A 14,081-nucleotide genomic window follows, 5' to 3' on the forward strand; every position below is an offset into this window, starting at 1 on the left:
CACTTTAACACCGACCCTGACCGACAGTCCAGTGATGTTAAACTTTTATCCGCTCATTCATTAAAACGCTTCCCGCAGATCACGTGGCCGCGCTGTGGAGGCCGTGATGGGCTGCTGGCCGCGTGCACCCCTGTAACACAAACATACAATAACCAATCCAGATGGTTGCGAGGTGTGGTGACGCGTCCGGCAGGCACCGCTCCTCCGGCGGCCAGGAGGGCGGAGTTAACCAAGTTTCGCACTGACTGCAGGGGGAGAACGACGGACAGATATGCGTTCAGCCGGACCATTTGACCCACTGTGAGGGTTAAACTTCTTCTTTTTAATCTTTTGATGCGTTTACGGCTCCTGGCGCAGGCTCAAAATGGTGAGTGTTTGTTTTCTACGCATGAGTGTGAGATAAAGTCAGTCTGAGTGTTCACCTGTCGCACCTGTTGTCGCTGACAGGTAGCTAAAGCTAAGAGACTACACCTCTACTCCACTTCCTTTTACGCTGAGGCCTGTTTGCTCTTCTCGGGCCGCACAAAGAGCAGCTGTATCTGGTTTCCATTGTGACTTTTCATCGCGTTTCGGTGTTTTTAAGCGACAGCCGGGAAGTCAGATGTGTTTTTCCTGAAGCCGTCCCCCTCAGCAGAACAGGTTCTGTCACTTTGTCCTGCCCTGCTTTCCATAATGATTTGCCTATGGGATGACACACGGGATACACATCAAGAAATACCAGTATTCGGACTGTCTGAAAGCCTGCTGTTGTTTTAGTGTAATATTGTTTTACAATCCTGTTAACATTTCCCTGGCTGTTCTTTAACAGGTATGTCCTCATTTTGTTGAAGCCCATTGAACTCCTTGAACGGGTACAAAGTTTGAGGGAAAAAAGCAACAATTATAATGATATTTTAATTGGGCTGTCCTGGTTTTCTCAACAATTCACTGGATTTCTAGTTTCTCTTGGGTCAGTGGTGAACTCAGGCTCTCTGAGGGTCAGGGGCCAAAAAAGTAAAAAAGGGGCACCAGCGCCCAGAAAGTCATGATGCAATTCTAGGGAAACAGTTCCAATCTCTGGTTCATTTTGGAATTTTTTATTATGAGAAAGGAGAAATCTGTAATATATTTACTGTAACAAATCATAAAATTACATAAAGGATATGTGTTAAGTTGAAATACTGGCTGTTCTGACAATAGTGCGAAAGTCGGCATGTTCGCCTTTGAAATTTCCATTCTGGTCCAGAACAATCTGTTCTTGTTTGTCCATTTCACGTTCGTTAGACTTAAAATTAATGCAGATTTTTCACTGAATGAGTTGGTGTCTGTTTATGAGTTGTAAGGAATCATTAATAACCTTTTCGAAAAAGTAGATGTTTATGATGGTAAAATTGAGCAATTTGTCAGTGGAGTCTAGAGGCAGAAGGCAGGCAGTCACTGAGCGCCGACTCTTCAGTGTGTATTTTCTGAGCAGTTGACTTTTGTTTTCAGGATAACGGCCTTGTCTTTAAACTGATAGAGTTATAAACAGCTGATCAACTTACAGTGTAGAGCTTGTGTTCACTTGTCATCGTTAAAGTGTAATGTTGCACTCGTCTTGTGCTCGTGTCGGTTCAGTTGTCCGTGCAGCCTGCAGGCAGCCTGCCTGAGTTTCCTCATGTCTGGGGAGGACGGGGTGGGGGCAAACAGCTCGGTTCAACGATAAACCATAAAATTTGATATTCTGTCTGTGCCTTGAACTCACTATTTGGACTTATGTACTAATTTTTAAAAACTAGGGTCTTACATGTTACTCCTTTAAAGTAAAGTAATAAAAACACACTGGGAATTATTAACTACCATTTAGAGGAACTTTTTATTCTTGATTTTCTAGCATTTAGGGCAGCCCATATGGCACTGCATTGTACTTTCTCCACTGGAATGGCAGCCTAGAGAGAACTTTATCGTGTTTTATCTACCATAGGGGCAACCAAGAGAGCACTTTTGCAGTGCTTTTTTTTTTTAACACGGTGAGTGAGTCCACCAGTGTGGTGGGGGAAATCCCAAGAAGCCATTTACCATGGCTGCAGTAAAACAACAGATTAGAAATGTCTTGTGCATGATGGCATTCACGCCTTTTTATAATTAACTAATTTTTAGCAGGTTTGAACAGGGTTTTGGAATGAAATGATCTCTGCACTGGCATGTCACATGACGTGGACTAGAGCGAGTCCCCCAGTCAACAAATTTGAGTGTGCCATGAATTAATTCATTTTCTTAATTGACTAACGTTCAGGATATTCATTCTCATCAAGTGGATGCTTAATTCTCTAGATCCATTTTGTTTTAACCAATCCAACAGCATCCAGTCAAGTTGCAGGAGAGAACCATGAAGAACTAATGCTACATTACTGAGCTGCAGTTTGAACGAACGGTAACAAAGATAATTTCATTTGCATACAAGAGCTATGCGGTGGGTAACATAAAAAAGAAACAAATTTCAGTATGCAAAACATGCTGAGTGCATTCTGACTTATTTCAGACACCAAAACTCAAAGTTGATGACAATGACTTGGTCCCTCTTCTGCTTGAAATTAGCCACATGAATTTAGAACTAATCTTTTCACTGGTGGGTCTGTGAGAAAATATTTTCCATTTTGCATTGTGTATTTAAGTCACATCAGTTTAAAGGAAATCGTGTGTCAGTGTGGTTTCAGTGGAGGTGGGGGGAAATTAATTTCCATTTTTATTTGCAGCCAAATCTATTTTCAATGCCCGGAAACATCAGAAACCCAACTCCTTAGCTCTCTTGAAGATTGGAAAAGAAACTTTAAACTGTCTCTTCCTCCGTCTTGTGTTGACCTTCATATTTCTGTCCCTCAGTCCTGGAGTTACTCTTTAATGAGCCTGAGACAACAATACACCACTGGTGTGACTCATGATTTGTCTTCGAGGGTAGTTAATAATGTCCTCCGTAATGACTTTGTGTGAACGTGTGTGCGTTTGTTTATACATGTAGTTCTGTCATGCATCATGGTTCCCATCCTGACCCTGCGGTGTGTCTGTGTGTTGTTAGATGCGCTTCCTGCTGCTCTTCAGTCGCCAGGGGAAGCTGCGTCTGCAGAAGTGGTTCACACCCATGTCAGAACGAGAGAAGAAAAAGATCATCAGGGACATGACCTCCATGGTGTTGGCACGGCAACCACGCTCCTGTAACTTCCTGCACTGGAAAGACCTGAAGATCATTTACAAGAGGTGGGCACTGCAGCTGCCCCCGCATGTTTGCTTAACCAGTCTGAATTACTTCAGCTGTTTCTTAAGCAGCAGGACCCTCAGCTTCTTTGCTACTCATAGATACACCTGCTGCATTTATAAACTATGACTCCTGTATGTGTTTATATCAGCTGAAAATCTTCACTGTGTCACCTTCTCAGGTATGCAAGCTTGTATTTCTGCTTGGCCATAGAGAACCAGGAGAATGAGCTGTTAGCCCTGGAGGTTATTCATCGCTACGTGGAGCTGCTGGACAAATACTTTGGCAATGTATTTCATTGTGTTTCACTTCTTTTGGTCAATGTGTAACTGTTGAAATGTGATGGTAGCTTAAATGAAGAATAGGGATGCACGATATTGGATTTTTCCTGATATCAGATGAAGGAAATTAGCCAATATTTATTCTCCATCAATGTGTAAGGAAATATTGACATAAGTAAACATTAATCTCCACCAGAAACATCAAGGCAATTTAGCTGTTTGGGGAATAGTTACTGAACCACTTCTAATCACTCATCCAGCGAGGTAATCCAAGGTTCAACAGTAATAAGACTGTTAAACTCTTGGTAATCAGCCAAAACTCTGTAGCACATCAAGTAACTTTGTGGATTGATTAGATATAAAATCTCTGAATCTGAATAAATGATAGGGTGAACACATGACTGGATATGAGTAACTGTGATGAAGATGACATTCAACAAATGAATAAATATATAAATAAATGCGGACCACTGTGAACCAGATACAACAGTGTGAACAAGCGCACATCAGAGTAAACTTTAACATTCATTAAATCATCTTTTGACACCCTTCAGCCACTGAGAGGTACCTAGGAAGTATGGGTGAAATGCTTTATATTTATGTATTCTTACTTACTGATTTGAACTCTCACTTATTACTGAATGTTTCTAAATTAAGCTAACGATAATTTGAGCATCAGCCCCAGTAACACAGGAATAGGCATTGTTTCCCATGATATGCCAGTATTTTCCAACTCTTTTTGGCTCACGTTAGCAATTTATGGACATATTTTTCCATCTAATTGCAGAGAACATCATGTGTCTCCTGTAATAGAATTAGCATATTATTAAGCCTACTTTTATCATGACGACCTACTGGCAGGTGCAGACAAAAACTACAGTGTTCTTCAAAACGCACACATTCACTGCCTCACTATGTTTTTTTTTTTTTTGCTGGTGCCTGTTGTTCACACATTTGTCTTAATGATCGGGATGACTGCTCTGAAGATGGGAAATAAAAATTAATTCATTTTAAAGACCTTATCGGCCTTTACAGATGACATGCCAACATTATTGTGCATCCCTAATCAAGAGTATATTAACTGAACTCGGCTCTTAAGACCCTATCAAACATCCTGTCATAGCGTTTTCTTGCACTAATTTCTGCTGTAAAAGTGATCATAACTGCCATCATACCTCCTCTCAGGTGTGTGAGCTGGACATAATCTTTAACTTTGAGAAGGCCTATTTTATCCTGGATGAGTTTCTAATGGGAGGCGAAATACAAGAAACCTCCAAACAGACGGTGAATCGCTCCATTGAAGCCTCAGACATGTTACAGGAGGTAAGACACGCTGCCACACACACTCTCTCTCTCTCTCTCTCTCTCTCTCTCTCACTCACACACACACACACACACACACACAACACAATGCAACACATGGTGTGGCTTGCATCCGCTGTGTGAGCAGGCAACGTGTTGCATGGCTCAACTTAATTAAAGTAAAATCAAATGGTGACCTTGTTTTGAATGTAGTTTAGAGATGATCATGTCTTTTTTAACAATCTCGGCTGTGGGGTACTTAGACATGGAGTCATAGGAGTGACGTAAAAAATAATAAATCTGTAAAATAATAAGAAATAATGTGGAAATTTAAAGAGGAATAAATGAAATACTATATAAATGTGGATATATTAAGTATATTAAGACAATTAATAAAATATTAAAAAATCATAAGAATGTTCATTTATTTTCACATGTATTTGTTAATTTATTTCTGTATATATTTATTTATGTTTTCAAAAATATACCTATTTACTTTTTGCATATAAACTGCTCCATTTTTCTGTATATTTCTATTTTTTTATGTCATTTATTTATTTTTATCCCTTTATTTTTCTTTATTCTTTTCCCTGTTGCTTTTGCTAATTTGTCAAGGGCCAAGCTGTCAGTCACCTGGATATGGGTGGGCCTTCCTGCTCAGGCTGAGTAGTCAAATCCTGCACACATGAATCCTGCGGATGCAAAAGCAACGTGGAAAAGAATAAAGAAAAATTTTTAAAAAATAATTTTTAAAAGAATAATAATAGCAAATGAATTTTAAAAAATATATAGAATAAAATACAACAAATAAATGACTTTTTAAAAATATATAAATAAATATATATACTGGGTTTTCAAATTTTGCACTTTTTCCTTAACCAATAGTTGAAACCACTAACAATCAATTAATCAGTGAATGATTTATAAGATTAAAAAAAACCTTTTTCCTCATTTTGAGCACAAGTTTTCTTAATCAGCAGATTCCTCTGCCAGACAAACCGAAGTCAAATGAGGCACAATTACTGTCATTTCCTGACTATCAGTTAGTCATTTCCACATTTATTTATTTTTGTTTTTGTTAATATTTCCACATTTTTTTATTTCCCCGTCTATTCTTTTATTGATAGTTTTTTTTATGTTTCCACTTTCATTTTCTTAAGCTTGTACAGATTTGTTCTTTTTTATGGTACTCCTCTGCCTCCATACTTAGATAAGTCCTGAAATTGGTTCTTTTTGCTAAACAACAACACTTATCATGAGCGCTGTATGAAGCTCCAGTGTGGGAACTTGTTTAACCGTTTATTAGTGTGAAGTAGTCGTCATAATGAGTTCATTAACAGTGGTGCTGCTGAGTCCCTGGTGTTCCTTTGTCTGTCCTGTAGCTGATAGACTTGTGGATCTTAGCTGTTGCTCCCCCCCTTTTTTTGTACTGATTTGTGTACTGTTTGTGTGAGTCCCCCCGCCTCGTCTGTGTGTTTGTCTGTCTGTGTGTGTATCTGTCTCTCTCTCCGCCAGTGTTACTGCGGGTGAGAGACAGATTTCCCTGGACCGTGGCGTAGGTTTAGTGTTTGGCTGACGCTTCCCGCTCGCTCTGCCTGTACTGTAGGCTCATGGCTCTGTGTGGTACAGTAGTTAACTGGGTGTGTTGTTCTGTGCTTGTGAGTAAGGGCTGACTAACATTTTTAATCTAGAGTTGGACTGTGTGCAGTGTAGCCTCCCATTCATTTTGACCATTATCGCTTCAGGATGACAACAGTGATTGGTATGAGGTGGAGCTGTTTGGATGACCTTGAATATGGACAGAAAGGTTAGATGTTCTGCTTGTGTTAGTTACCTACTGTACCTTCTGTTGGTGTGCTCAGCATTCAATAGCAGGTGGTGTGTAGATGTGTGCTTGTGAATATTATCATGCATTTCAACAAGGCTTGCAACCTGATTTATGCTCTTTTCTTGCCTTTTTCCAGACCATGGAGGAGTATATGAGCAAACCTGCGTTTTAACCCGTGGTGGGGAAAAGGACTTAAAGTAACAGCGGGGAGGAATACAGGAACCAAATGTACTGTACGAGTCAAAGTTTCTGGATTTACTTTGATACTGTCGAACATTTTCAAGAGAAGATATGGGCATGTTGAAAGTCTGCTCGCCTTCTGCCTGAAGCGTTGCTGCAGTGTAACTTCAGCCGAGAGTAAGTGTGATATTCGTTCATAGTCGTGGGTTCAGCTGAAGGACGACGAGGGGAGGGTTGTTTTTACATGGTTTGGTGTTCAAATGAAGTAGCAATCGAGGATCGGGGTAATGAAATCATAACCATGAAGTGATTTTAAGTTTATAAATTTGTTGCATTTATATTTAAATCATGTGTGAATGGTTTCCTCCTGAAACACCAAAAGTTTGATTTTGGGGCGAAAACTGTGCTTCTGTAGTCAATATTCCAAAAAAACTCTCAATCCAGTCTCAAAAACATATTTATAATTGATGGTCTTGAGATGCTTTGTAATCCCAGTATGAACAAAATAATTTTGAATTAGACTCTTCATGAAAAATTGCTTATTGTTTTGAATCTGTATGACCTGTTGCACGTGTGTGGGACCATTACTGTTGAAAAGGAGCTGTCTGTAGTGTGGGTGTGACTTTAAGTGCTTTTTATAATGTGTGATTTGTGATGTTTGAGCTTTTGATTAAAATATGTATTTTGATAAGCAGCTCCCTATGAGTCATCATTCTTACAAGAACTGTGTACTTGATAGGAGAAAAATAAATTATCAGTTAAAGGGAATTTAGGAGTCACTTTACAGTAAGAATACCTTTATAAATGGTTTATAATGAGGTTGTAAACACTTTTCACACTTAATTATCATTAATAAGCTGTTGCAACATAGTAGGTGATGTGTTGCTTGGCAAATAGTGATCCCACATGTATCGGTGCTAATTTATATCTCATTGGTTACTTTGTCTGCTCCATCAGAAGTATCTTCATAGTCAAAAAGTTTCATTTGGCAAATTTAACAAACTACCAGATTTATACTCAAAGGCTAAATTCACACTGCAGGAAAAAAAGTGGCCCGGTTCTGATCCGATTTTCTTTTTCTTTTTATACTCACATGTGAATCAGATGTGTTTTCTTCATGACTGTGTGAGCAGCACAAATCGCATGGATGCTTTTCAGTTCTTTTCATGTGGGCCACTTTCATACGTGGCCTTAAATCAGACACAGATCTAATTTTTTTTTTTTTTTTTTGCAATGGGAACTCAGTGTGAACAGTCGTCATGCAGCTTCTGCTTCACTCACTCACCCCCTCAGACAACAGCCCCCTCGCTCTGACACCTCTCCGCTGATGCATGTATATACGTCCTTCATGTGCGTGTATTTCAGGTCTGTGTGATAAATAAAGTACACTCTGTTCTTCTTTTTTTTTCTTCTTCCTTCCTACTTGTCTGCTGCTGCTGTTTTACACTTTACAGTAAGGCTCTTTTGCCAGTTATAAAAGCTTCTAAGTCATTAGTAGTAAGCTGTAACTGGATCTTGCCATATAGTAAGCCCACATTAATGTATGAACACTGTGTTGCAATTTGTTTATAATTGTTTATTAATGATTTATAAAGTGTGTACAACTACTTACTAACTGAAATAATTTATTGTAGGGTAGTACCAAAGCATTTAATTTGAATATTCTGCAAAATCCTCTCTAAAAGGCAAAATATGATTCTGATTTTCCTGTTCTTTATTAGAAAAACTAAATGAACAGTTGAAGAGTAAGAACTGTTCTTTGTTAGATTTGGTTTGGTCAGAGCTATATGGAATATTAAATCTTCCATCTGAGCCTTTCTTACCCTCAGGTAGCCTATAGGAGCTAATTTTTTTATGTACAAAAATGTGAAATTATTGGTATCAGCAATGAGAAGCAGGTAATTATGGGGTATTGTATTGGCTAAAAAAAGATCCATGTTATTCATCCCTAATATTTGATGATTAACTTAATATCAAATAAATCCCCCAAACCTTATTGAAGCTGTGTTCACTTGGATCAACATGATGAATAAGATTAATTGTAAACCCTGGCTGGCTACAGTGTATGTATGGTGTGATTTTGTTTGTAATAAGGCAACACAACTCAGCAAGAAGAAAAATAATACAGCTGATGCTTTATTCATCTGTGATTCATCACACATTATTGAACATGTACAAAATGGTTTAAAAATGAGCATACATAGCACAACCACTGGTAGGCCAACGATACAGAGCTTCGCAGTATGAAAGGGTTGGAAGGCAGGCGACGGTCTGATATTTAGACTTGGAAATAAGAATCCATAATAAATAACATTAAATCCACTTAAACCCTGAATATATCAAGAGTCACGACAACACTCGTTCTCGGCCCGGCACGCTGCCCTAACGAAAACTCCCCATAATATTTCTGTCATTACACTGTATGCTTGTGTTTTAAAGGCCCAGTCAGCATTGTTATACTTTATAATTTACAGATATATTCACATGTGTAATTGAATAGTCTGACATAGATGAAAAATAAGTGTTTTTTACCATTACTCGGGTGGTTATAATTGAAAATATAGGCCAGTTTTCTGCTGTTTACAAACACCATAAATGTAAACAAACTTTTAACAACATCACAAAACTTCAATAACTTGGGTTTCATTGTGATTTTTGATATTTGTCAGTGTATTTATTGTAAATTTGAGTGTCGAAAGGTGTTTTGAGAATGCCTTTATTTCATTTGTTGCTTACACTTAAATTATGTCTATAATATAATATTCCTATAAACTTTAATAACTTGGATTTCATTGTGTTTAGTCAATGCATTTACTGGCAATTTGAGTGACAAAAGAGTTTTGAGGATGCCTTTTTTTTCTCATATGTGCACCTTTAATCTCTCATGATAACACTATAATATTTCTATAATGTTCTTGCAGCAAGTAGGGACTATTTCTTTTAAAAATAACCTGTAAGACCTCTATAGTTCATTTTCGTTAGGGTGATATTATAATACCAGCTATAATATAAATCTGTAAACTAGATCACGTCCACCAAACTTTATTTTTGAGACAGTATAAATACTATATTCATAATTTCGTGCGTCTTGCAGGCTACATCCCAGCCACAGCTGTTTTTTCCAGGTGCTGCTCCTTCTCCTCCTCATTTACGGTCTGTGGAGCCGAGGTCTTGGCCGTGATCTCTTCTTTCATCTCTGTGGGGTTAACTTTCTCCTCTGTGGCCACCTCGGTCTCCCTCTTGGCCACTGGCCTCTTTTCAGTGTCCGCCTGCCCCAAGTAGTCCTTCAGGGCGCGCTCGTACAGCTCGTAGGGGAACTGGCCCTTCAGCTGCGCCTGGGTGTCCCGCTTGGCGATGGTGTTGGGGTACTCTGTGAGGATTTTAGCCGCCAGGTAGGTGGTCACCTCGTCTTCCACGTCGCCATCATCATCGTCATCATCAGCTGCGCCGTCGGCCTGACGCTTCAGGGGCATCTTGTTGAGCTCGGATAAGAAGAGGTTCTCCCTGCGCCCGGAGGGAGGAGGGATCTTAACTGGACCTGAATTTACAGCGGCTACTGAGGAAGAGGAGGAGGAGGAGGAGGTCTTCAGGGGTCTCTGCACCACAGGATACTCGTTACTGATCGTCTCCACGCCGATGATGTCCAAAAAGTCCTCTCTGTCCATGTCCTCAGGGGCGCCCTGGTGAAAAATAAATATCGCATATTTAGCATACTTGAATGGACACGAGTAAACTTCTGTGTGATAAGTTTTAACACTTTCAGGTACACTTGGCACAAATAAGGTATAAAAATTAACATGAAAAGTATATGAAATTTTAGCATACTTGAATGTACATGCACTCAGACTAATCATTAGTTTACTCATACTTATTTACCATATTTTTAGTTGTCATTTAATTGTAGATAAGCACAATTTTAAGTGTATTTCGTATACTTTTATGTGGTAAAATGGAACACTTAAACTGTATCAGGCATAAATGTATGCTAAGTCAAGTAGATTAGATTTCAGCATGTACTTACAGTCAGTAATCATCTTTATATTTCAAGTGTGTCAGTGATTAGTTACAACAACTATTTTTTGCACTAAATCTATTTTAATTGCAGTTGTAGAAAAGCACAATTTTAAGTGTATTTAGTGCACTTTTACGTGCCAAAGTGAAACAACTTCAAGTATACTTAAAGTACATGTCTGTGAATGTACTGACTTTATTAATGATATTACAAAACTACAAATTAATCCAAATACGATTAAATACAGCTAAGCAGCTTTAAGCATACTTAAATACACTTTTAATGAAGTGATATTAAAGTAAACTTTGATAAGGCATACTAATAGTTCATTATAAAGGACTTGAATATAATTATCCTTTGCAAACGTACACTTACCACTCTAAGTGTTTTCAATTTAGTATACTTTTAAAAGTACACAAATGTACAATTTAAAGTACACTTACTATGAAGTACACTTCTTCTAAGTACACTGAAATACGACTTTAATAGCTTTAAAGCTTGTCGTCTACAAGGAAAGTTCATGTTTTGTTGACTGAAAACGGCAGTGTTTTTATCACTGTAATCACAAAATTTAACATCAAAATAATAATTTAAAAAATCTCTTCCTGCTTCTTTTTCACTGGTTAACGTAACATTTCCTGGTAAAATGTAAACACAAGCTCTTCCGGTCTGCAAGCTGTTGCCTAATTTGTTTCTTCTGATGTCCTGGAGGATCCGACCCGGTAGCAGACATTAAGAATTATAATGAATTATTAGAACTGTGTGGAAACAGCCACTCTTCTCATTGATGGTCTTTGTGCTTTGTAGGTCATAAAGAGGCATCAAAAATAAACTGAGACTGGTTCATAACCATTTAAAACTCCTTGTAGTTGCTTTAAGTATTACAGAATTAGTATATTTATTGTTAGTACACTGAAAATGAATTTAATGACATCTATTTTTGAAGTAAACGACACTTTATAAAAGTACACTATACGGTCACTTATAATTAAGCATAAAAACATATACAGAGAGTATAACCTACGATGTAATTCTAATGCACTGAAGTATACAGTGTTTTTACCTGGGCTTGCTTGCTCTTCAGCGGCAGTCTGCGGCTGAAGTACCTGATCTTGGGGGTCTGGCCGGTGGTGTAGCGGGCAGAGGCGTGGGGGTCGCGGTGGAGCTTCCTGAGCTCCTCCGTGAGCAGCATATCGATGAGGTCCTGTGGGGGGACGTGGAGCTTCAGGGAGAGCTCCAGCAGCTCCTTCACAGTGCGGGGATCCACGATGGAGGGGCGGATCAGTCTCTTTCTCTGCTCCCCGGTCTTGTCTCTCTTCTGGGTCTGGTCGCTCATCTCCAGCACCTTCAACAGGTAGTAGTCGACCAGCTTGGTGTCATCATCAGCATCCTCTTGGGTCTGGCTCGCCCTGCGCTGCATCTCCTCCCTCTCTGCCTCCTCCTGCTCACCCAGCGCCCTGTCCATCTCTTCGTGACTGCCGTTCACCATCTCCTCGGTCTCCTCTCTCTCCTCCACGGGGACCCACTCCTCTCCTCCGGCCACATCCTCGTAGGCCTGGTTCCTCAGGCTGAAACCGCCGTCCTCCTCATCATCATCGTCCCCGAACACGTCTCTCTTCTGGCCGCCGACTGTGGGCATCCTCCCCAGCTCGTCGAAGATGGAGCGTAAATTGGCGAGGCTCTGGGGGGTGTACTGCTCGTCCAGGTCCTCTGTGGCCCTCTTGGAAGCGTCTGTGTTCTCCTCATCCTCAAACATCAGCGGGTATTTCTTGTGGGGTCTGGGGAAGTTACCGTAGTCTGCAGGCGCGCTCTCGGGGGCTTCAGTCTCTTTGGTGCGGTGTCTGTGCGTGCGGCGGTCGTTCCTGGGCTTTGCGTCTTTCCCGGCCTGGTCCTGGAGAGACTTGAGCAGGGCTTTCATCAGCTGTTCAGCGGTAATGTCCTGCCTCTGCATGCCGGGGGCGGGCTGACGGTCCCCGGGACCCTCGTCCTGCTGCGAGGCGAGCTGAAGCAGCACCCTGAACTTGTCCACCTCGTCGTAATCCACGGGTTCGGGTCGGCCCCCGTTCCGCTGCTTCAGGTTCTCGATGTACTCCAGGGCTTTCATCATGTCGGAGCTGGGTGGGTAGGCAGCCGGCTGCCCCTCACTCTCCCCGCCTCGGAGCCGGTAGTGGCGGGGGAGAGACGCAGCCTGCACGGCGCATCCATGGAGGAGGAAGGCGAGCAGGACCACGGCTCCCCCCGCGGGCAACTTGTGGTGGAAATGCAGCATTATAGGCTTTTTATTACCTGCAAATGATCAAAGAAAATGTCAGTGAAGCGATTTAAAAAATAAAATTACTCAAATTGAGTATCCTTATGTTTATTTTGGACACTGGAAAGCAACGAGCTAAAGCGTGAGCGAGTGTGTTTTGATCTGGGATTTGTATGCCTATCAGGGAGTTACGCTCCGCAAATTGAATGATGCGATGCTGTGCGTGAGGGGATACATTCACATCACTGGATGAGTCACTCCCCGCGTTGTTATGGGCAACCTCAACATCCCATTTCCTCTGAACAACATAAACCTTCATTAAAAAGCCTTTCATTCTTCATTATTTCTCTATAGCAACGACTCATTGTGTAATGACCGGCTGTTCAGGATGCGTTTCATCACATTGTGATCCACCATCCTGACATAAATCTGCAGAAAACGCGCGCAAAAAAATACCTATCCTCCAATCTAATACATTTTAACATAATTTTGAACTACACATAATTAAAGAATCTACGTGTCTTACCTTTGGCAATAGAGCTCAGACAGCAGTGAAGGTGTATGGCATCTCCTCCGGAACGGTGCTGTTCTCGTCTGTTTTCAGCACTTGGACAGCTCCCGTCTCGTTATATGAGGCAACACCTGACCACCGCGTCATCACACAACACACGCAAGAGCCGCTCCTAAAAAATCCATATAAATGATTCAGGTTTATCATATGGCATACTAAAAAACCTCACCGTGTTTAAAAATAGTCCTCCGTGCAGTCTGTTGCACAGCACTGGTACAAAAGCGTCTGACTTGCAAAGATCTTTAAAAGTCTGCAAGGGGATGTATTGATCTTGGAATATTTATACATTTAAACTGGTCTCACTGCATGAATATATTTAATTAAAATGAGATTTTAATCCAGAGCAGCAGTATCCAAAACGTTCCTTTCCAGTTTGTGTAAACATCAACATTAAGGCACCAATTTTATGAGACTAAAACAGATTAAAACAGATTTCTTTCACACT

General features: G+C 40.4%; 2 protein-coding genes across 4 annotated transcripts; one reads left to right on the plus strand and one right to left on the minus strand.

Annotated features, from left to right (window-relative positions):
* Positions 1–73: 73 nt before the first annotated feature.
* On the plus strand, positions 74–7,209 carry ap1s3b (adaptor related protein complex 1 subunit sigma 3b). Of its 3 annotated transcripts, none has more exons than XM_084732066.1 (6): positions 74–367; positions 3,035–3,213; positions 3,393–3,501; positions 4,678–4,815; positions 6,540–6,601; positions 6,759–7,209. In XM_084732066.1, exons 1-5 carry the CDS (start codon positions 365–367, stop codon positions 6,579–6,581), a joined length of 471 nt encoding a protein of 156 aa, XP_084588192.1. In that variant the 5' UTR covers positions 74–364; the 3' UTR covers positions 6,582–6,601; positions 6,759–7,209. The 3 variants fall into 3 exon arrangements, with proteins under 3 accessions (XP_084588192.1, XP_084588194.1, XP_084588193.1); XM_084732067.1 differs by lacking the exon at positions 74–367 and adding an exon at positions 662–808; XM_084732068.1 differs by lacking the exon at positions 6,540–6,601 and having other exon boundaries at positions 137–367.
* A 1,705-nt stretch (positions 7,210–8,914) lies between these two features.
* scg2b (secretogranin II b) lies at positions 8,915–13,743 on the minus strand. The gene is made up of 3 exons (XM_084732887.1): positions 13,592–13,743; positions 11,878–13,100; positions 8,915–10,482 (listed from the first exon to the last, which is right to left on the minus strand). Exons 2-3 carry the CDS (start codon positions 13,081–13,083, stop codon positions 9,898–9,900), a joined length of 1,791 nt encoding a protein of 596 aa, XP_084589013.1. The 5' UTR covers positions 13,084–13,100; positions 13,592–13,743; the 3' UTR covers positions 8,915–9,897.
* Positions 13,744–14,081: the final 338 nt, after the last annotated feature.

The sequence above is a fragment of the Lutjanus erythropterus genome, chromosome 12, assembly GCF_056507025.1.
Source record: "Lutjanus erythropterus isolate fLutEry1 chromosome 12, fLutEry1.hap2, whole genome shotgun sequence".
In the NCBI taxonomy this organism is placed as follows: domain Eukaryota; kingdom Metazoa; phylum Chordata; class Actinopteri; order Lutjaniformes; family Lutjanidae; genus Lutjanus; species Lutjanus erythropterus.

Coding starts and splice junctions, on each gene's coding strand:
- ap1s3b (XM_084732066.1), top strand. Junction 3,502..4,677: donor TGGACAAATACTTTGGCAAT/GTATTTCATTGT, acceptor ACCTCCTCTCAG/GTGTGTGAGCTGGACATAAT. Junction 4,816..6,539: donor CCTCAGACATGTTACAGGAG/GTAAGACACGCT, acceptor TTATCGCTTCAG/GATGACAACAGTGATTGGTA.
- scg2b (XM_084732887.1), bottom strand. CDS start 13,083: ATGCTGCATTTCCACCACAAGTTGCCCGCGGGGGGAGCCGTGGTCCTG. Junction 10,483..11,877: donor TGAAGAGCAAGCAAGCCCAG/GTAAAAACACTG, acceptor ATTTTTCACCAG/GGCGCCCCTGAGGACATGGA.